General features: G+C 42.9%; 1 protein-coding gene across 9 annotated transcripts in view; it reads right to left on the bottom strand.

Annotated features, from left to right (window-relative positions):
• Nucleotides 1-24361, bottom strand: part of DYSF (dysferlin) — a 352788-nt gene that overhangs the window by 135817 nt on the left and 192610 nt on the right. For all 9 annotated transcript variants that reach the window (XM_063457567.1, XM_063457574.1, XM_063457569.1 and 6 more), the window contains 4 exons: nt 21331-21445; nt 20247-20352; nt 18942-19084; nt 12004-12177 (listed from right to left, as the gene is read on the bottom strand). In XM_063457567.1, coding sequence (XP_063313637.1) covers nt 12004-12177; nt 18942-19084; nt 20247-20352; nt 21331-21445 — 538 coding nt within the window. The remainder of the gene's footprint in view (nt 1-12003; nt 12178-18941; nt 19085-20246; nt 20353-21330; nt 21446-24361) is intronic.

The raw sequence follows: 24361 nt of genomic DNA, 5'->3' as shown, positions 1-24361 counted from the left end.
TTGCAAAATGGTCTCTTTCCACCATTACTTTGGATGCTTAAGTGTCATGAAAATGAAGGTGTTTCCCTGTTTTCTACATCTCTTCCAAACCATCTATATCCCAAAACATTGTTCTTCTAAGATATGATCGCCAGGGCAAGAAAGATTGTTTAAATATGACTTCATGAAGCCCCAGAAATGTGGTGGGTTAGATATCCTAGGCCTCTCAAAATATTAGGAAGCTGTTTATCTGCAAATAATACTTGAAAGGTCCATATTACCTCCACAGAAACAATTCCATTCCGTATCTTATATTACCAAATATTGGCAGAGGGGGCTAGACTGTGACCAATGAACAACGATTTTTTACTTTTCCCATAAGTACAAGATACCAGGATATAAACTCACTCACTGGTTTCAACACAATATAAACTCTCAATTCATTGTGCAAACCACAATCTTGGAGATATGTCAGAACTGGAAATGCTATTCCACATATTTTGTTTATCACACAATTTCTAGATCCACCTCATACCAATGGTGTCCTCCTTCGCCAACATACTATGATACCACTTCATAATTAACATGAGAATGGGTGTTGCATTAATCAGCACAAATGTATCACTGCAGGATATGCTTGTGCACATGTTGGGAATGCCTCCAAACCTTTATCCATGGCTTCTGGCCAAGCTGAGGCCATGGTTGAGTTGAGCTATGTTGTCACAGGACCAAATCCAGGTGGCATCCCGCTAATAAAGTCATTGGAATGTTGATTTGTTTGTAATCAACATTCGACTTACTTAGCATTGATCACTCTGTTGGACATGTTGGCAGGTGGGTAAATTGTTCACAGTTACACGTGATTGTCTAATTGTATTATCTAAATAAAGTGCGATTATATTTAGTACATTATAGGAATTGTCTGTATTGCATTATTGTAAATGTACCTGTCTGTATAATATACTGCTGACTATAATATACCTGTCTGTAGAATATACTGCTGACCATAATATAGCTGTCTGTATAATATAGCACTGACTATAATATACCTGTTTGTAGAGTCAAACTCCATGAAACAGCAGTAAACATCTCTAGTGGCTTTCTGGTAGATAGCCATTAGAGGCAGTCCTAGCACTGCAATATTAGCAGTGTAGTTTCTCTAAAACAGAGACACTGCACCCAAACCACTTCAATAAGCTGTGAATAAGGGTTCCTATAATTGATTTTTATAGACATTGCTGAAATTGTTTTCGGACAGTATACTGTATAAATCAATAGATGGACAATATATGTTTGTTATAGCATCATGAAACTTGTAGTTGAATATAATGTTTACACTTGACTTTCTTATTTTCTCAACTCCAACTTTACTTGACCCTCTTCAATTTAATGTTCCATCTTGGAACTTTCGAATCTGCTCTATGCAAATTGACCATTCACATCATCATTTCTACCTGTTTACTAACTGTCTCTGGTCCAAAACCATTTAAACAGCCCAGTTCATCACTGTTACACTCTACATTTGGCACTGTACAGTCAGGTAGATATTCATGTCTGTTCTCTTGCAAGCGATAGGCTGTGAACCATCATTCCAGAAAGACCCTAAATCCCTGGCAGTGATATATACACCACTCTGCTATTAGGCCACAGAACCCCATTTCAAGAAAGTAACTACAAACAGTTCTTGGTCTGATGATGCATCAAAAGGCCTTTTAATGGGGGCGGGGCCTGGCTGCAGAACCAACTGGTCGACAACCTCATGGGCTCCTGCACAGAGCTGCTAATTAACCTGCTTTTCCCGACCCAAACGGAGACTAATTGGGCCGACAGAGCCAGCAAACGACTGGGCACACGGGGCAGAACAAAATGATACCCCTCACACGGAGGAAAAAGCAATTTGTGCCAAATGAGTGGCGGAGGCCTACTCGACAGGTGGGAGCAGGAGAGACGGCCGCTCTCCCCCCACTACGCCTGTGGGACTCACTGCAGACAGATCCCAGTCCCCCCCCCCCCGGACCGGTGGGGGTCATCCCGGTCCACCAGCGAAAGACAAGCACTCACATAGGGGACGTAGACCCGAATCATGCTGCCCGGGCGGTACCACGAGGCCTACCTAAGATGGCCGACAGCAGGGCCGCAAATCCTCGACAGCAAGATACCGAGGACTGGGCAAGGGCTTTCAGGGCGAAATTTGACGCGGTTTGCCAGCGCTTTTGGGACCGCATGGAAACTAGATGCTCGCACCCCGTACCGGTAATGGCAACACCGGCAACGAGCCACAGCACACTCATCAACACCCAGCCGGGTCATCCAAGTTCAGCGCTGCCACCGCGAGAACAGGCACAAACCAAGAAAGAGACCCGGCGGAAGAGGCAAAGTCGGGGCACTACTAGCCTGAAACAGCCTCACAGACGCCGAGCAAAGGCGCCGGTAGGAGGCTCCAGCAAACCGCCCACCACCATGTGGGGTCCCAATGGCCCACGACAACTAAATAAGAACCACCGCCAGACAAAGCACCCGCCGACACCACCCGCCCGCCGCACAGCTAGCACCGCTGAAAGAGATACGAAGGGAAGAGGCGCTCAGCCACCGAACAAGCACCCAGCCAGCAACAACCTCTTACCACTACCAGGACCGGAGGAGTCGCAGCAGTCCAGCACCTCGCTAGCCTCTTGTTCCAGATCAGCAAACTCGGCCTCCAGAATGGGTATCGGCTAGACACATAGGGACTACCTCATCATCTGGCACCCAGCCGTTGCCCACACTCACACCATGTGAACTGTGCTTCTGCCCGGACGCTATCCTGTATGGAAGCCGAACTCTGGATGTACCTTTCAAGTTTGGACTCCTATTAACCCCTAATAATTTTATTTTATTTTTTTTTAACATGTATCTAGATTACGCACTATGCCTCTGTTTTTCTGATAAGATGCTGTGACCATGCTATAGACCCGGCTGACCTTTCTTTTTGCAACAGGTCGTTTATTAGTAAACTGCAACACAAGATAGCAAGTCTTACACCAGCTCATTGTGTCTATCATCTAGAATAGCATGTTTTATTGTATAGCCCAGCAAATGAAAATAGCGTTCAGGTTACATAAGGGTCTTAGTACTATAAACGTGAATTTACCTAGAATGTACTGTTCTCTTTTACTTTTTGTTTTTACTATAGAGCTTTCCATGTGATTTGCACACGAGACGTACTCTCATAATCACACATTTCCACATGTTTAGCAAGCCTATATAATTACAGACATGCATTTCCAGCTAGGACTAAACAAGATTACTCTGTATGTTAATAAGCCTGTTTGTATATTCGTATTACTCCTGTCCCAAAAAAAAAAAGTGCAGCATACCGAGCACACTCGAAGTGATATATACTGTTAATCTCTCTTATGTCATGTGACAACGCTGAAACATGTATTTAACTCTGCACTCAAAAATAAAGAATTTAAAAAAAAAAAAAAAAGGCCTTTTAATTCCACACCCAACAATTTTAATTCTGTGTGCTAGTGCGGACAGCTCCTAGACTCGCCTATTTCACAATCACAGTGATTCCAGGGGCATCTCTTGTCCACTTACCATTTGTATGTAGTAATTGATAATGTCCCCAAATGTATCTCAAACTGAATAACCACTACCTCCGCGAGGTCATTCGTCATTTCTCCTCTTGTTTGTGAACATTTTTGTCTCAATCACCTGATCATGTATAAATTAATGTTATAGTTGGCCAACCCTGCTATCAACCGCATGTTATAACTAGCCTTGATTAATTTAAACATCCATTAATTAAATTATCATCTATTAAAGTTTTAGATTGCAAGTTATTTATGAGATAAATTGCTAATTGTGGCAAACCTAGCCACTTCTGGACTATAATGTAAGAAAGGTTGTCTGTAGGTTGTACTGTGTGTTATATGTATTTTTACTGTTGTAACGGCTACCCAGATAGAGAGAGGGTTTCTGCCGTTGAAGGTGTCCTTTTCCCTGCAAGCTGCTGTGGAGAAGTAGGCTGATGTAATCCCATCCACGATATCCAGAGTGAGGAGCAGGTTCAGCTGTAAACAGGAGCAGAATAATCCCCTTCCAAGAACGAGACGAGGCTACGTTTTGAAGGGTCAAGATGAACTGAGGACTGGAACACCCAGCCTGCTTTTTATTAGAAATAGATACACACAGAACACTCCCAGGGGGAGGATGAAAACAACCAATAATACAGATGGTAACACCCCCACGTCTCCTCCCCTCAGATAACTACATAACCCAATTAAAATGTCCACATTTTTCCACCAGTTCTGGATGTACCCCAAAAACAGGGGGTACGGCTTTAAATCCGGTAGCGCTGGATAGCTCTCCTTCAGGGGGACAATATATCCAAAAATCACCCCATTCGGATGTACAGTTCGGGAGATACAACGTTCCAAAGTTTTGACCGACCGCACAGACCAACTAGCCGAAATTAGTTCCATGAGTTTTGGCCTTGCGGTCGGTCTCCGTTCGCACGGTAAAAAGGTATGATACTCTGGCCATCCATGCGAATCGCGGGGTTCGCTGGAATCCCCATAGCTGATTGCATATAACTACCGAACGAGGGGACGTTCGGTAGTTTCCGTACGAACTTATGGAGGTCTGGAGGATTCAGCGGTGTTCGCCTGTTTGCGTATCCGTTTTCAGTTCCATGCGGTTACAGGCAAACACCGCTGTTCGCACACAAGATGGCCGCGAACACGTGGAAAGTCCCGAAATGGCGGCCACCTCTGCATTACACGTGAAATTCGCACGGAACCAGACGAACAGAGGAATGGAACGAATGGATGTGTAAGTTGTAATTCCCTTGTTTGTTTCACATCCACCAGAGGTTGGTAGAGATCTGTTACACTGCTCCCCTTTTGTGGAACACTCCGGCAGACCCGGATTGATCCTTTTCGGGTCAACTTGGGGCTGTCCGGTCCTTTGTTAGGGCAATAGTTCTGTTTGTCTGGACAGACCGTCCGCGTTCCCATTAAACTTGCCAGGGCGGTATTGGATGGAGAAATTGTATGGCTGTAGTGCGAGACTCCATCTCAGTAAGCGTCCATTATCTCCAGCTACTCTGTTCAGCCATACAAGGGGGTTATGATCAGTAATTAAGGTGAATTCTTGACCGTACAGATATGGGGTTAATTTCTTTAGGGCCCAGACCAGGGCTAAGCACTCTTTTTCCACTGCCGCGTAACTCACTTCTCTAGGTAACAGTTTTCTGCTGAGATACGCGACAGGGTGTTCGCCCCCGTCTTCGCCGACCTGGCTTAGCACTGCCCCCAGTCCGTACATGGACGCATCTGTGTGGACGACAAATCTTTTGTTAGGGACGGGGGCAGATAAAACAGGTGCATTGATCAAGGCTTGTTTCAAGGTTTGGAATGCTGTTTCACAGGCGGGAGACCACAGGACTACTCTAGGTAAATTCTTCTTTGTTAAATCTGTCAAGGGTTTGGCGATGGCGCTGTAGTCAGGGACAAATCTCCTGTAGTACCCTGCTGTCCCTAAAAATGCTAACACTTGTGTCTTAGTGTGGGGTGTGGGCCAATTGGCTACGGCCTCTACTTTAGCGGGTTCTGGTCGTTGTTTCCCACACCCCACCCGGTGTCCCAAATACTGGACTTCAGCCATGCCAAAGTTACACTTCTCCGGCTTTAGAGTTAGGCCGGCGGCCCTAATCTGATCCAACACAGTCTCTATGTGTTGTAGGTGTTCCCCCCAAGTCTCGCTATAGATCGCAATGTCATCCAGGTATGCGCAAGCGAAGTCCTGGAAGCCATCAAGGAGGCGGTCCACTAAGCGCTGAAAAGTAGCTGGGGCGTTTTTCATCCCGAAAGGCATGACCTTAAACTGGTACAGGCCAAACGGGGTGACAAACGCCGACTTAGGGATAGCGTCCTTGGCCAGGGGAATCTGCCAGTACCCCTTGCACAAGTCAATGGTGGTCAGATAGCGTCCCCTGGCAATGCGATCCAATAGCTCGTCTACTCGGGGCATGGGGTATGCGTCTGTCACAGTCCGGTCGTTGAGGCGTCGGTAATCGACACAGAACCGGGTCGTCCCGTCCTTTTTGGGGACTAGGACGACGGGAGATGCCCAGGGACTGTCGGATGGCTCTATAACCCCTAGTTTTAACATCTCCTGAATCTCCTTCCTCATCTCTTCTTTTACAGCCTCGGGAATTCTATAGGGGGTTTGTCGGAGCGGGGCTTGTCCTGGGGTTTCTACGTAATGGGTCGCTACAGGTGTGTAACCTGGCTCCTGGGAAAAGGTTAATCTCTTTTCAACTAGTAGTTGCTGGAGTTGTTCTCGTTCTGGGGGAGTTAATCGCTCCCCTAGCTGTACTGTATTAAGCAGAGTTTTGGACTCGGGGTTGGCTAATAGATCAGGGATGGGGAGACTGTCAGGGTCCTCAGTGGCGGGGATGCATATGGCGGCTATGTCTTCGGGCCGTTCTTGGTATTCCTTTAATAGGTTTATATGGAAGGACTTCTGTATCTTTTCGTCCTTGCTACTGGCAATGATATAGGTGGTGTCACAGACCTGGGCTACTACTTTGTAGGGGCCTTGCCAGGAGGTCTGCAATTTATTTCCTCGAACGGGTTTAAGTACTAGAACTTTCTGTCCTACCTGGAATGTTCTCAGCCTAGCGTTCCGATCGTACCAATGTTTCTGCCGACCCTGGGCCGCATGGAGATGATCCCGGGCCATCCGGGCTAACTGTTCCATACGGTCCCGCATTTCTAGCACATATGGTACGATGGGGACACCTTCGTGTTCCATCTCTCCCTCCCAGTGCTCTCGGATGAGGTCGAGAGGGCCTCGCACCCTCCGTCCATAGAGCAGTTCAAAGGGAGAGAACCCAGTGGACTCCTGCGGTACCTCCCGGTAAGCAAACAGGAGGTGTGGCAAAAATCGCTCCCAGTCTCTGTATTCCGCCGTAAAGGTCCGTAGCAATTGCTTTAGGGTACCATTAAAGCGTTCACAGAGACCGTTAGTCTGGGGGTGGTACGGTGAACTAAGTAGGGGCTTAATACCACAGACCTTCCACAACTGCTGGGTTAAGTCTGCGGTAAACTGGGTCCCTCTGTCCGACAAGATTTCCTGGGGAAATCCTACTCTGGTGAATATCCCGACTAGCGCACTGGCGACAGTGTCAGCCTGGATATTCGTCAGAGCGACGGCTTCTGGGTAGCGGGTGGCATAGTCCACCACGGTAAGAATGTATTTCTTACCAGAGGGACTGGGGTTAGGTAGGGGTCCTACTAGATCGACTGCCACCCTGCTAAATGGTTCCTCGATCACAGGCATAGGGGACAGTCGAGCTTTCGGATGATCCCCTCTCTTCCCCACCCTCTGGCATACATCACACGTGCTACAGTAACGGCGCACGTCCTTCGAGATTCCTGGCCAAAAGAAGGTCTGAGTGATTCTGTAGGTTGTGCGGTTACCCCCTAGATGTCCTGCTAACGGAATGTCGTGGCCAATTCGGAGAAGCTCCAATCGGTACTTTCTAGGTACCACTAATTGGCGCTTCTGCGAAGGAGCACAGCCTCTCTTCCTGCCTTCGGTTAATCTGTATAATCGGTCCCCCTCCCATATAAAACGTTCCCGCTCATCCCCTCTATTGTCAGCTAGTTCTCGGTACTTTCGGAGGGTGGGGTCCTGTCTAGTTTCCCTCCCAAACTCCTCTGGGGTGTCCCAAGCTAGCGGTCTATCTGTAGTGTCACTGCTAGGTGTCTGTCGGTGGCTTACCTGGGTCTCCCGACCTGTTGGCGGATCGTCCTCGATACGGGTCTGTGAGCGGGTGGTCACGGGGCAAGCCGCAGCAGTAGTGGGTAAAAAGGCCGAGGCTAGAGGGCCAATATCATTGCCCAACACGACCTCAGCGGGTAGGTTGTCCATAATGCCCACCGTGGTCTTTCCTGACCCGACTCCCCAATCCAAGTGTACCCGGGCGGTGGGTAAGCGAAAAACAGCCCCCCCCTGCGACCCGAACAGCAACAGTACGGTTAGACACAAGTTCTGGTTTCACCAGATGCTTTTGTATTAAAGTGATGGTAGCGCCAGTGTCCCTTAGGCCTTGTGCTATCTGTCCATTTACACGCACCTCCTGACGGTGGTGCTGGCGATTATCTGGGGAAGCCGCTTGTATGGGGTTGGCCTCATATAATATTCCCAGGTATTCCTCAGGGCTCCCTTCAATCTCCAGGCAATGAGCAGCAGCGGGGCGTGAAGATGGGCTTTCGGTGTTAGAGGTGCGCCTCCAATTATTATTGGCTGATCCCAACGGGCAAACACGGGCAATATGCCGCAGCGATGACACGTCACTCTGTAGGATTCCCGGGGGTGGTTGTTAGACCCTTGAGGACGTGGAGGTCCTGGGGGTACCGGGGCCCGGAATTCTGTGCGTGCAGCGTAGGTTGGGTTGCGGGCCTCTGTTCTAGGTGCTGGTCGCGTAGTACCTTGGCTCACTTTTCTCGTTTCCACATATTCGTCCGCTAGTCGTGCTGCCTCATTTAAGTTGGCTGGGCGGCGATCTCTCACCCAATCCTGTGTATCTGCCGCCAAATCTTGGAAGAAATGTTCCATCAGGAACAATTGTAGCACTTCTTCTCCGGTGTTAGCATTGCACCCTTGCATCCAATGTGATGCCACCCTTTGTAGCTTGTTTGCCCATTCCATGTGGGAGTCCGCTGCCTTCTTTTTGGACTCCCGGAAGCGACGGCGATACGCCTCTGGGGTGACTGCGTATCGGGTGAGTAGTGCGGCTTTCACCCGCTGATATTGTGTGATATCTTCGGCCGTGAGTGCCCGAAAAGCCTCATTTGCTTTTCCTGAAAGTTTTCCAGCCAGAATAGTAACCCATTGGTCTGGGGGTATCTGGTGCAGTGAGCACTGCCGCTCAAAATCTGCCAAATACCCATCAATCTCTTCCTCATTTTCTGCAAACGCTTTAAATGCAGTAAATGGTATTTTCCTCCCTGCAGCAACGGGAGGAGGAGTAGGAACTATATGTGTACTAGCTTGTTGCGCCAATACATGTTCCGTGTCTTGCCTCCTCTTAGTCTCGATCTCCTCTTTTGCGTTCTTGAACAGTCTGTCTAATAGCTCCGTGGTCCTTTCCGGATATAATGCTAATCTTCGCTGTACAATAGCAGTGAGTACATCGTTCTCGCTGACCGGTGCAATAGGTTCAGTTACCTCCATGGATCTATCCATTTCGTCCAGCTCCAGTAGGTCAGCTATCAGCTCTCTCCTTGGTCTGTTACTAGCACTCCTACCACGATTTTCCAATAGATCTTTCAGTGTGGGTCTTTTCAGCTTGGCATACTGAGACTCCATTCAGCACTTGCTCCTTGGGCAAAAAGAACCATCCCACCGCTGCCAACCAATGTAACGGCTACCCAGATAGAGAGAGGGTTTCTGCCGTTGAAGGTGTCCTTTTCCCTGCAAGCTGCTGTGGAGAAGTAGGCTGATGTAATCCCATCCACGATATCCAGAGTGAGGAGCAGGTTCAGCTGTAAACAGGAGCAGAATAATCCCCTTCCAAGAACGAGACGAGGCTACGTTTTGAAGGGTCAAGATGAACTGAGGACTGGAACACCCAGCCTGCTTTTTATTAGAAATAGATACACACAGAACACTCCCAGGGGGAGGATGAAAACAACCAATAATACAGATGGTAACACCCCCACGTCTCCTCCCCTCAGATAACTACATAACCCAATTAAAATGTCCACATTTTTCCACCAGTTCTGGATGTACCCCAAAAACAGGGGGTACGGCTTTAAATCCGGTAGCGCTGGATAGCTCTCCTTCAGGGGGACAATATATCCAAAAATCACCCCATTCGGATGTACAGTTCGGGAGATACAACGTTCCAAAGTTTTGACCGACCGCACAGACCAACTAGCCGAAATTAGTTCCATGAGTTTTGGCCTTGCGGTCGGTCTCCGTTCGCACGGTAAAAAGGTATGATACTCTGGCCATCCATGCGAATCGCGGGGTTCGCTGGAATCCCCATAGCTGATTGCATATAACTACCGAACGAGGGGACGTTCGGTAGTTTCCGTACGAACTTATGGAGGTCTGGAGGATTCAGCGGTGTTCGCCTGTTTGCGTATCCGTTTTCAGTTCCATGCGGTTACAGGCAAACACCGCTGTTCGCACACAAGATGGCCGCGAACACGTGGAAAGTCCCGAAATGGCGGCCACCTCTGCATTACACGTGAAATTCGCACGGAACCAGACGAACAGAGGAATGGAACGAATGGATGTGTAAGTTGTAATTCCCTTGTTTGTTTCACATCCACCAGAGGTTGGTAGAGATCTGTTACAACTGTGTAGCTGGAATTATGGTAATTCGCATGCTGGCAGCCGTAAGCTACCAGCATGCAAATACTTCGTTCGACGAACAGCGGCTATCCGGGCTGTTCGTGGAACGAATACGGGCTCCCCTGATAGACCACACACTTAGAAACGTGTGGCGCTTGTTAACCGATTGCAACAATGTTGCAATCGGTAATTAGAGGCTCTCCTAGGTGGCCGTCGTTCGGCTACCGACCATGCGGCGGTCGGCCATTTGGATTCGCTATTCTTCAGCGGTGTTTGGTCGTCGAGCGCCTGGAACTGAAAACGGCTACTCGACGACACGAACACCGCTGGACTTCCAGACCGTTCGGGAGCCCGGTGTTCGGTAGGATCGTTCCCCTAAGTGCAATCGGTAGATTGAGGGGAACTTCAATGTAAATTGTATTTGTTGCGGCGTTCGGTCATTTCAGCTGGGATCTGAGCGGTATTCTCACAAAAGATGCGCTCAGACCCCAGCTATCTACCGAACGTTCGGTTATGTCAATGTACCGTATAATACCCCTAAAATGAATTTTAATGTGAATTGGCGGTTTTGCTACACGAGGGGATAATCCACTTAATCGTCCATTTTGGTAGGAGTATCCCTCTCGTGTAGCAATGTACACTGGGAAAATTACACTGTATGATGGGAGAAATCCCCTGAAACCTCTGTAAGGAAACCCCTTGCATGGGGAACTGTATAAATATACAAGCCTGTGAATAAAGCCAGTTAGTTGACTCCCAGACTGTGTTTCGTCCGGTTATTGGGAGGATTGGGATATTGCCTTGCTTTCTAACGCTGACTGTGGATTTACCTGTGATACCAGCGGAGATCGTGGATTATACTACTGCACTCCGCTACACTAATTAATTAAGTATGATATCAGTGGGCATCCTAGGGACACAACCTAAAGTAAGAGAGGTTTCTGTATTATTTAAAGAGAAACAATAGTCACCAAAACCACTTTAGATTAATGAAGCTGTTTTGGTGTGTAGATCATGCCTCTGTAGTCTCACTGCTCAATTATGTGCCATTTAGGAGTTAAATCGTGTGTTTCTGTCTTTCTTATTTGTTTAGTCTACCTCCACTGTCTGTGACTCACACAGTCTGCATGAAAACTAAATTATTTCATTTTCAATTAGATGGTAACCTTAGAAGTTTTAATCTCCTGCTCTGTAAATTGAACATTAATTACATACGGGTCTAAAAAGCTATTAACAGACCAGGAGATAAGAAATTCTAAATGAAACATACTGTCTAATAATGGAAGTTTAAACAAGATTTCTCTTTACAGGAAGTGTTTAGGAAGGCTGTGCAAGTCACATGCAGGGAGGTGTGGCTAGGGCAGCATAAATAAAGTGATTTAACTCCTAAATGGTAGAAAATTGAGCAGTGAGACAGCAAGGGCATGATCTTTAAACCAAAGCGGCTTCATTAAGCTAAAGTTAGTTTGGTGACTATACTGATATCTATCTCCTAAGGTTAGATTAAGGAGCTCTCAGCTTTGTGCTTGCTGGATAAGAATAAGCAGAACACTTGAATGGTGTCCAGCATGTTGCTGGCTTTTCTTGTGCCTAGCAAAACAGATTGGCTGAATTCACAAATATCATTGTTACTGCAAACAGAGGAAAGCCTGGTTCTCAACTTACCAGAGTTCCTTCTAGAGCAAAAACAGCTGCAGCTCCTGACTTTTCTAATGGCTCCATACGACGTCTCCAGCGCCTTCTCCTGAAGCTGTCTGTCTTGCGATAATTCAGGTGAAACTTCCACCCGAAGAGGGATGCATATTCCCAGCCCTCACTCTCCAGCTCATCCGGCTTGTGCTGTGCAAAAAGAGGACAAAGGGTCAGGTTAACACAGGAGCTTTCACCCACAGGCTCTGCTTTCCTGTTTACGACTAATAAGTGGGGAAGTGTTTAATAAAGGGACACAGAGAGGCTTATCTCAGGCACATGGTGTGTACTGAGAGGCCTGGATGGTTTAAATCCTGCATTGCTGCAGTTTTGTAACAAAAGATTATACAAAGGAAAAAGAACTCTCGGCAATTGGAAAAGCTGTGTTCCAATTCCATGTTAATATTATAATTCGTACTACTATACATGTGTTTGCGTTCTCTTCTATCATTACAGGTTCTAACATTACATTTTTGGAAGTACAGCAGATTCTATAGATCTGTACAATAGAGAAAACACAGATTTGTAACACCCAGGAATATTTACTAAAATATGAATTCTCCCTAACACAAAGTGAATTTCAAATTTTAGATCAAAATAGCTAAATGAAAATATAGCTTATAGCTAATAATTATTCTAGTTCATTTCTTTGGACTAAAATTTCAAACTCACTTTGAATTTACACTGAGTTCCAAGATATTCACATCTTAATAAACAGCCTATAATTCTAATGGTAGTTCCCTCTCCCCTCCTGAATGATGCCCTTGCGGTGATTCATGGGTTTATCTGCTTCCTAGCCATTGCCACGTCCAATGACCCCTAAAACAAAACCTCTGAAAACTGAATGCCTAGTTCGCCTAACGGAGGCGCCGGCCGTGCTCACGGATAAATGCAAGAATGTCATGGAATTATGTGGATATTTTTTTAATATACATATATAATTTAATTTGTAAACGGAATAACCCGATATGTCAATATTTGGATTTATCATGATATTATTCAGGTACATCAGGACGATATTCAGATATAGCAATCTAGATATATCATGGCGATATGCAGATATATCATACAATTTGAAGCTATATCATGGAAATATATAGATGTGTTATGGCAATGTTAGGGTTGGGCTACTTGAAAGACTAGTAAATATCTTTAGAGGTAAGATTTTGGCAGGTGTTTGGCAGAAGTGAATTCCAGAGGCCCTGTCCGTGATCATAGTATATCCACATATTGGCATGATATATTTTTATATTCCAAATAAATGTCTATACATTGTTATCGTTTACATGATATACAGTATAAACTGAATGTTACCATGTATCGTTACCATGTTATATACATATGTCATGGTATGTCCATATTGCCATGATATATCTCCATGTTTGATAACATTTGTTTCTACGATAATTAGCCAACACATTCTCCTCCTTGCAGACCTTTCAAAATTAATGCATTGACCTATTTTTTATCAGATTACGTGTTTTTTTTTGTGATCTTTAACATACCCAGCACTTTGTAAGTTGTTGGTCTAACATACAAGTTATAATATGATGATAAAATAATAAAGAGTTAAAAAAATCAATACGACACTAGTGGGCACACAAGTCTGAACTAAGAAAAGTTTGTGTACTTTAATAGTAACCTCCAACACAAGGTCCAGTTTACACAATTAACACAATAATAATTTTCCGGACGCAGGTTTTCTATGAAAAGGATTCTTGGGTGGCTTCCAATATTTTGATTTGCTTCTGTTTGGCCAAATGCCCATTCTCATAAAGTCCTGGACTCCAATTCCTTCAATCCTCAGCCATTCAGAGTTTGGTGGGCTTGATACAAGCTGAGCTTGCCTGTCCCTGACACTAGGTAATAAGCAAGACCATGCGCTCTCACCTTCCCCTCTCACCTACTGTAGACTTTCGATAAGATTACCGACTGCATTCAGACCATAAAGGCAGCTAAATCCTAAATTATAAGCCATTCTCTCAGAATTGTTGCAGCAGTATCATATATACAGCAGCAGAATAATGGATTATTCATCTGGCCTCGAGGGGATGCCGTCAAATATAGCCTGCCCATAAATAAAAGAGCAGCTACTTAGTGAGTTTTGGTATGAAAAGGACCTTCTCAAGTGTCTAATGTAATAAGAAGTCACGGGCTTTTGATATCCACTTCGTATGATTTCAAACAAAATCTTTGCAATAAACAAAGAAGAATTGTGTATACTTTTTATTTTGGAGGAGGGGAGGAGGGGGCAGCTGAACACATGAGCTAAGTGCGCTAAGGAATTGGCTGATTTGGAGACTGTAATGATTACTTACTGTATGAAGGGCTATTCGTGGGCAATCGCCATGAAAACAAATGGAATGTCCCTACTTGTTCCACTTTTTTGTAGCACTCGTATTCTGATATTGTGTAGTATGCTGTGGTTTAACCTACAGTAGATTAGCATACACTAGTGTGCTGTAATGTAGTATACTGTAATGTAGGGTAGTGTTGTGTAATGTAGTGTGCTGTAATGTAGTATACTGTAATGTAGATTAGTGTCGTGTAATGTAGTGTGCTGTAATGTAGATTAGTGTCGTGTAATGTAGTGTGCTGTAATGTAGTATACTGTAATGTAGATTAGTGTCGTGTAATGTAGTGTGCTGTAATGTAGTATACTGTAATGTAGGGTAGTGTTGTGTAATGTAGTATACTGTAATGTAGGGTAGTGTTGTGTAATGTAGTGTGCTGTAATGTAGTATACTGTAATGTAGATTAGTGTTGTGTAAGGTAGTACACTGTAATGTAGATTAGTGTCGTGTAATGTAGTGTGCTGTAATGTAGTATACTGTAATGTAGATTAGTGTCGTGTAATGTAGTGTGCTGTAATGTAGATTAGTGTCGTGTAATGTAGTGTGCTGTAATGTAGTATACTGTAATGTAGATTAGTGTCGTGTAATGTAGTGTGCTGTAATGTAGATTAGTGTCGTGTAATGTAGTGTGATGTAATGTAGTATACTGTAATGTAGTGTGCTGTAATGTAGATTAGTGTTATGTAATGTAGTGTGCTGTAATGTAGATTAGTGTCATGTAATGTAGTGTGCTGTAATGTAGATTAGTGTCGTGTAATGTAGTGTGCTGTAATGTAGTATACTGTAATGTAGATTAGTGTCGTGTAATGTAGTGTGCTGTAATGTAGTATACTGTAATGTAGGGTAGTGTTGTGTAATGTAGTATACTGTAATGTAGGGTAGTGTTGTGTAATGTAGTGTGCTGTAATGTAGTATACTGTAATGTAGATTAGTGTTGTGTAAGGTAGTACACTGTAATGTAGATTAGTGTCGTGTAATGTAGTGTGCTGTAATGTAGTATACTGTAATGTAGATTAGTGTCGTGTAATGTAGTGTGCTGTAATGTAGATTAGTGTCGTGTAATGTAGTGTGCTGTAATGTAGTATACTGTAATGTAGATTAGTGTCGTGTAATGTAGTGTGCTGTAATGTAGATTAGTGTCGTGTAATGTAGTGTGATGTAATGTAGTATACTGTAATGTAGTGTGCTGTAATGTAGATTAGTGTTATGTAATGTAGTGTGCTGTAATGTAGATTAGTGTCATGTAATGTAGTGTGCTGTAATGTAGATTAGTGTCGTGTAATGTAGTGTGACGTAATGTAGTATACTGTAATGTAGATTAGTGTCGTGTAATGTAGTGTGATGTAATGTAGATTAGTGTCGTGTAATGTAGTATACTGTAATGTAGATTAGTGTTGTGTAATGTACTATACTGTAATGTAGATTAGTGCCGTGTAATGTAGTGTGATGTAATGTAGTATACTGTAATGTAGTGTGCTGTAATGTAGATTAGTGTCATGTAATGTAGTGTGCTGTAATGTAGATTAGTGTTGTGTAATGTAGTGTGACGTAATGTAGTATACTGTAATGTAGATTAGTGTCGTGTAATGTAGTGTGATGTAATGTAGATTAGTGTCGTGTAATGTAGTATACTGTAATGTAGATTAGTGTTGTGTAATGTAGTGTGATGTAATGTAGATTAGTGTTGTGTAATGTAATGTGCTGTAATGTAGTATACTGTAATGTAGTGTGCTGTAATGTAGATTAGTGTTGTGTAATGTACTGTAATGTAGATTAGTGTTGTGTAATGTAGTGTGACGTAATGTAGTATACTGTAATGTAGGGTAGTGTTGTGTAATGTAGTATACTGTAATGTAGATGAGTGTTGTGTAATGTAGTGTGATGTAAAAATGTAGTGTATATATAGTAATGGAAGTGCACTCAACCCTTCGTCATGGAATCCAGGGTGCTCCAATGGACAAGTCCCAGTACCAGAATGGACAAAGGCCCTAAGGGGTGAAAACGTTGCTGTGTAGTTCCTGGTTCTAATAAAATTGCCTTTATTTTGGAATTCGTTGGAGTGCCTGGATTATTTTCTACATTTAGTAAAAATGTAGTGTGTGACGTGGTAAGTGTAATAGTATATGTAGATTAATGTAGTGTAATGTAATGTAGTGTGATATAAAAATGGAGTGTGGCATAGTAAGTGTAATAGTGCATGTAGATTAGTGTAGTGTAATGTAGATTAGTGTAGTGTAATGTGATGTAGTGTAATGTAATGTGGATTAGTGTAGTATAAAGTAATGGTATGGTATAGTGTAGATTAGTGTAGTATAATGTAATGTGATGTAGTGTAGTGTAATGTGGATTAGTGTAGTATAAAGTAATGGTATCATGTACATTAGTGTAGTATAATGTAATGTGATGTAGTGTAGTGTAATGTGGATTAGTGTAGTATAAAGTAATGGTATGGTATAATGTAGAATAGTGTAGTGTAATGTAAGGTGGTATACAGGCCCAGACTGACCATTGAGCAAACCAAGCAAATGCCTTTTGGGTTCTGGACGTCCGGGGAGATCAAAGGATGTACCTGGTCGGTCCCTCCATGGCCAATAGTACCCAAATGACAGTCAACAGCGGGTGCTCCATGGCTGGTGCAGAGATCAGAGATAGTGATTTCGTAATGTCATGGAAAATATTGTTTTGCAGTGTACAGTAGTGTATTGTGGTGTGGTGTAGTGTACAGTAGTTTAGTGTACAATAGTGTATTGTGGTGTAGTGTACAATAGTGTATTGTGGTGTAGTGTACAATAGTGTATTGTGGTGTAGTGGACAGTAGTTTAGTGTAGTGTTTTGAAGGGTAGTTTAGTGCATTGTAAAGTTGTGTAAGGTCAGGTGGTGCATAGTATATTGTAAAATTGTTTAATGCAGGTAGATTAGTCTTGGAGTAGGTGACATTATAATGATGCTGTATTAATAAGTTTGACGTGACTTTAGAGCATCACTCATAATGGATCAGTTTTAGGTGTTGCGGCCAGTGTTAGCCAGATAAGCTCTTATTAGCGGCACGTGCCTTTTACACTTTCAGAATCCTGACTTTCTCCTTTTAAATGTGAGTCGCTATCCTAGACTCCAGACATGACCTACAGCAACGCTCGCATCGCACCTTCCGCACAGACGATCATTAGTCTAATTAACCTCGCTGGGAAATAAAGCAAAGCATTTTATTTTAAACAAAGACAATTTGTTTATCTCACAGAATTCAATTAGGAAGTGGATAAAAAGCACTAGAGAAACACTGTATTTCCTAAATCTCCTATTGGAGGATGTTTATAAAGTCTATCCTGAACGAACGCACCTTAATTAACACATACATTATCCTTACCATCAAATATAGACTTTAGAAAACAAATACGGTTTTCATTCCAGGAAGTTCCAGATCATCATGTATCCCACTGCCCGCTAAAGAAATAATACATACTATTTTAATGTGCATGGGCCTCTAACAATTTCCACAAGACTGTATCCTAATCTACGTTGTGTTTTTCCGAACCTTTACATTACATGAGGCTTTATTGGTAGCAGTGGAAAGGGTTGAAGAGACCTGGAAACATAGTTCAGTCCTCGGAAAGTGTCAGAGGACAAACTGCAGCTTAAAAGGTTCAGCTTTTGCTGGCCTGAGACGCATGGCTTTACAATGGGTATAGCATAACACATCTGAATTTCCACTGAGAATCTTATTAAGGTATCACTTAGTTATCCCGCGCTGTGAGACGCCACTTGCATTGGTGGTAGCCCTTCTAAGGATTCTTTTATGGCTTCACTATTACAGGTTATAAAAAGTGCATCTGGCAGACACACAGCAGTTTAGCAGTTGTTTATACTCAGGTTTCAGTAGAACATTTTCTAAGCAGAGTAAAGGGTTTCAAGCTGCAGTGGGACGGGGGACTCCGGATCTGCACGGTGAAAGAGAGACACCTAGGGGTGAAATCTGGCCTCACTACAGCAAAGGGGCTCCGACACACAGAGCTGCCCCAAAACCTCACAAAATCGGAGAAGGATGAGATAAAATAAAAATAAGGAAGAAAAAATATGAAAATATTATATCAGAAAGGTACATTTAGATTTTCGGTAGTGTCCAATTACATCTCGGTATAGAAGCTACTATCTGCCGGATTCTTCTAATACTTTTATAAATTTTTGTTGCCCTTCAAATGATCATACAAACATGTCATTTCTCACACACAGCTAATTATTCAACTTGCAGTGACATCACTACAGAGAGGGTGATGTCATGGGTTTATGATGACCAGCAGGCCATGACAGCTTGACCAAGCCATTTGACCAAGATTTTTGGATAGCATAGAACTGGCAAATACATCAGTATAAGGGCCAACATACTGACATATTGTCAGCCCTGCCTAGCATTGAATGATAAAATAACAAACACCACTACCCCAGATACAAACGATAAAAGTAAGGATACAACATGTAGCTTGCCTTCACATAGTGTTTAAATCCACCTCAGTTCCGAACAATTAATAGAAGACAGATATACTCAATAATAAAAATGAAAATAACCTTTTTAAGGATCTCGATTTGCTTGGGGTCTCTTCTCCGTAGTCGAACCCACCGTCTCCTGCGGTTTGTATGATACATTTTCTCAGCAGGTACCCAGGACTTGGGTTTACGGTCAGGTGGAATTGTGATGCCATACTCCCAACCTTCAAAAAGTAGGTATATCATAATTAGTCACGGAATTCTAGCAAGGCGGATAATGTAGCAGGCATTGATTGCATAGGTATGTATAAACTGTAAAGTCATGCGAACCATCTAGAAAACACAAGCAAGACTAACACTACATTTTAACAATATAAATCTAAGATTGTAAGCATATTTTCGTGTTGTTTTAAAGGTGCCCATTACACTTGTGCATTCGGTTCCTCCACAAACTGCAACAGTCCAAATGTTGGGCAAGCAGTGGGTACGTCCGAATACTTTGACTTGGAACCGTCATATGACTGAATTACAACTAAACCGAACCTGACAATGGACAAGCGGGTTTGGTTTATGCTTGATTTAAAGTTCCACCTGTGGTATCAAAAAAAACAAACTGATGGTTGATGGGAAAAAATATGTGTGATGGCTTGAGGGCAGCCACTAAATGTCAATTTTTTTTCACAGAAACAGCAAGAGGGAAAAAAGAAAAAATCTATAAATTTATAAATGTTATATTTAATAAATATATAAATAGAGATTTTTTACTACTTCTCATTTTGCCCTCTGTTGGTGACTTTTCACTTCATATGTGAACCAAATAGTAGGAAAATGCATCTATCGGAGTTCTGTAAAATTTATACATAATATCAAAATGATGTAAATATTTTGTACTCAATTGAATGGCCAATTGTTGCATCCTATTGGTTTGTCTCTTTATTTAAAAAAAAAAATCCAAAATTCACACATGCACAAACTGGGTGCATGTGTGAAATTCAGTCAACTGATCAAAATATTTTATTTTTTAAGGGGGGTCTGACCGAACCAAATTTTCCCACTTTGCATAAGTCTAGAGCTATTCTAGTTCAATAGTCTGCTAGAACTCTCTTGAACAAAAAGATCTCCTGCAAAATTTAAATTGGTAGATTATGTTTGGACCTGTTGATTGTCACAGGAAAGTTCTCCTGAATCTTGGACAGCAGAGGCCTCTAATGTTGAGCCAATAATAGTTGCTTCGTACTGGACCTGTATGGTAATGTTTCCTGCAAAGTATGACTCTCCACTTTAGTTATCCTTTGTGTGTTTGCTCCACACTATCCATGAACCAATTATTAATTTAAATAATGGTTTTCCACCAGCTGGGTGTGGTACTAACTTCTATCCACTAACCCTGTTCATCAACAGCACGGTTGATATCAGTTGACCACTCTTCGTCCTCCCAATTCCATCCTGGAGGGCATTCAATCTCATCTTTAGGCAACACCTTCTCCCCATTCTGAAAGGCAGATTATGGTATTTAGACATTATGGTATTTAGACATGAAGCAATAACTGATGGTCACACCACATATTTCTAGCATATATAATAGTAACATTTTATGATGAGCACACATAAAGCATAGAGAGCATATACCTGACAGTATATAACAACGATAGAGTATATTGTATATATCCTTAGATATGTCAAATATTAGGAACAAAATCAATTTCTATCATGACATTGAACAGCTATCATGTAGAAGTAATTTTTTTTTTTTAAAAGCAGGCGGGAAGACATCACACACAAAACACACACACGCAGTCACACACATACTACCCCTATCACACACGTGTAGCACCATCACATACTTCCCATTGCACGTATGCCACTCTCATCACACACACATGCAGCTCTCCCAAACTCAATACCCCACCACACACACACACATGCAGACAACTTCCATCACACATAAGTAGCCCTCCACACACACACAGATCCCAGCTCAGTGCTGTCAATGAGCCATTTTTTAAAACATATTTTCCTTCCAGGGCTTTGGATGCTAACTAATAAAATGTAGAAATTATCTGCTATGGGGAATAAGAAGGGGGATCAGGGTCACTTCAGGGTGTCACAAGATTAACTTTTTTCAGGTCCGCTCAGGTCTATTCCTAAACATTTAGTATCATTTTGATGGGTTGAGATTAGTGGGAGTTGTACTCCAAGGTTTATTCACTCTCCTAATGCTGATATTCCAGGACGGAGGCTGGGGAGATGGAGAATATGCAATTCTCTCTATCCAGCCCCTCGCCCATCTTATCACTAAAGGAGAGATGACTGCTGCCAGCAGCCATTACTCGGGAGTGTAACTCCCATCACTATCAGGTAGACATTTAAAGAAGTTCAGTAGAATAAGCTATTTAGAAATAAAGCAGTAAAGTAGAACAGAAAAAATATGTTAGTTCTTGATTTTCAGTTAGTTTTTGATTTTTCTCACCACATCGGCATAGGCCTCCGTCATGTGAATCCATTGGCCGCCGGGTAGCCTTGCTTGGTTCTCAAACACTTCTTCCACAAAACTCATGTGACCGGCATCTGTATCATACAGTAACCTACAGTAACAAAGTAAATAACTGGAGGTCAGTCACCATGACAAAGGTTCATTAACAGGTATGTGTTATCATGGGGCTAAGGTTGGATCAAATGTTCAGACTTATTGCGGTCAAAAAGATGCAATCGAGAAAGTTATTTCGTTTTGACGTCTTTTGTTTGTTCTCTGTCGGATGTAATCAGATCAAACCAAAATATGTGTAAAAATCAAACTAACAGAATTAAAATGTGAACAATTGAAGGTGTGTTTGAAAGTAATTTAATCATTAAAGCGGCAGTATCACCCCTCCCTCCCCTCCTCCGCCACTTGAAATAAACTTGGTATTTTTTGTAAAGATTGAAGCACTGAAACTCCAACGCAGACAAGAGATATACTGAGACAAAGTAGGGACTAGGGTCACTATATATATTGTACACTTAATTCCTCTAGACACTGGATGGAGCTACTGCCGTCTAAACGTGTCTATCCCTCAGCTGTCACCAGTGACAGCTGCAGGGAATTGACTTTAAATATGGAGGATCCCACGATCTCACTGGGTTCTCCACAGACCACCATGCTCTACTCTTGCACATGTTTGAGAGTTCTGCAGTGATGTCAGCCCCTGGGGCTGAAGAGGACCCACCGGGAGAAGATGGCGGCACCCACGTGTGAAATGTTCAGGTAAGTAAACTCACATTTGCTGCTCCCCTGCCACCCAGCAGTCGATGTTACCATCAGGGGTCTTTGCAAATTCTGCAAACTCCCCAAATGGTGACAGTGCCACTTTAGGAATAATACAATGATCCAATCATCTCTAAACTCTATCAAATAATGCCTGATTATTAAATGCCTTCCATTGTCTCCAGAAAGGGAGAATCGGTAGTGTAACGCTGTAACGGATCGCCTGGCACCCCGACCAGGTACCTCCGTTAATGGATGCTCCTAGTGCTTCCTGAGGACTCCAAGCACTCTGGCAGACACCACAATCACCGAATCCGAGAAACCTTTTAAATTCTCCCAAGCATATGAATGCTGTAGACCATTGAATAGGAACCATACGAATAGGCTTGTACTCCTAGCAGTCAACTGGAACAGCATGCAATAAATCCTTCCCCCCAATAATGAGACGACACATCACTTTGAGGGTAAAACAGGAACTCTGGACTGTCTCATCCAGCCTGGCTTTTATTACAATAATACACATACAGGCCACACCCAGGGGGAGGCATAAAATAACCAATCACATACATGGTTCAGCCCACACATCCCCTCCCCTCAGATAACATTAAACCCAGTTATCCGGTACACCTTTTCAGACAAGTTCTAGATGTACCACAAAAACAGGGGGTACACCTTTAAATCCAGCATCGCTGGATAGCCCTTATTCAGGGGGACAACATATCCAAAAATCAGTTCATTCGGATAAACGGTTCGGGAGATATGGGGTTCCAAAGATTTGACCGACCGCATGGGTAAAGTATCCGAAAACAGTTCCATGCATTTTGGCCCTGCGGTCGGTCACAAACAAGGGAATGAAAACAGACGAATTGCCTGTGTTATAGAGCCTGGAGAGGGTTTGAATGAATTCCCTTGTTTGTGGGGTTCTTTCTACCGAACGGCGGGTCATTCGGTAGTTTCTATACGAATTTCTGGAAGTATGGAGGTCTCAGCGGTGTTTGCCTAGTCAAGTGTCCGATTTTAGTTCCAGACACTCGACGGCAAAACACCGCTGTTCGGTAGTTTAAGATGGCCGCCGCCACGTGTTTGTTTCCCGAATGGCGGCCACCCAGAGGACAAAGAATACATTACACTGATTGCCAATTACCCGTTTGCAACATTGTTGCAAACTGTAATTGGAGGCACACTTATTCCTGGGTGGTCTGGTTGTTCGGTAGTTTCACTCAATATAATGAATGGAGTGATTCTACCGAACAATCAGATGAATGCTGCATACATATCCCAGGTTAAACTCAACACATAAATACATATGTAATATTAAAGGCAGTATACTGGAATATGCTCCACAGTCTTAAAGGGACAGTAGTCCCAAAAGTCCCAATATGTCCATCGCTGATTTTAAAGGGCCAGTAGCAGCAATATAAAGTACAATATGCCCCAAATAACCCAGGGGCCATAGTCAGCAGGTAGGAGGCTAGCAAACAGGCTTCTCCAGGGCCCAGTGGCGAGGTTGGTTTCGCCACAAACGCTATGTTTACAATGAGTGCAGTAACACTGTAGATGTAATGCACTGTATGAAGGCTCATTTTCTCAATTGAGGTACATTGATAGGCTGAGAGCATCGAACAGAGAGCAATGGAGTCCGGGAGGCAGGGCACTCCTGCTGCCATAACAATTAAATCATTTTATATTTTTATGGGTGTTCCTTTTCAGATTTTGCTGCTAACTTCAAACATTTAGACAAATAAATGTTCCCAGTCAGTTAGTTTAGTCTATATTTTACAAACCCCTACGTCGCATAATGTTTTGTATGATGGAATAAAAAAAGATATAAAATTAAGCTTTTTAAATTTTTTCTTTTTGATATTACTAGAAGATGATTTCAGGGGGGAACAGACTATTTTAAATGAAAATAAAAATCAGGTAAAGTCTAAAAATCACTAGCGTATATTTCCACATACATGTAGGCTTCTTGGTCTTTTTTGGAGAGTGGAGAAATACCACCGAATAAATCGTATTCTCAAACTACAAAAATAGTTTGAGTGTTATTTGATTTTCTAATAGCATATGATTTCATGTTTTAAAGTTTGCAGAACACTGAATAAAAATCTCCATGGACATCTGTATTTCTCCAATTTATTACCGCAAAAAGAAAAAAAACTGTCTTGTTAAGATACATTTCTTTGTGTTTTTCTTGGGCAGTAGTATGCAGTGAGAATTCCTTTGTCTTAAATATTTTCTCAATTCTAAACTTCTTCTT

This window comes from Pelobates fuscus, chromosome 6, assembly GCF_036172605.1.
Source record: "Pelobates fuscus isolate aPelFus1 chromosome 6, aPelFus1.pri, whole genome shotgun sequence".
Taxonomy (NCBI): domain Eukaryota; kingdom Metazoa; phylum Chordata; class Amphibia; order Anura; family Pelobatidae; genus Pelobates; species Pelobates fuscus.
The sequence above is the reverse complement of the archived record's forward strand: the minus strand, read 5'-3'. Positions and strand labels throughout refer to the sequence as shown.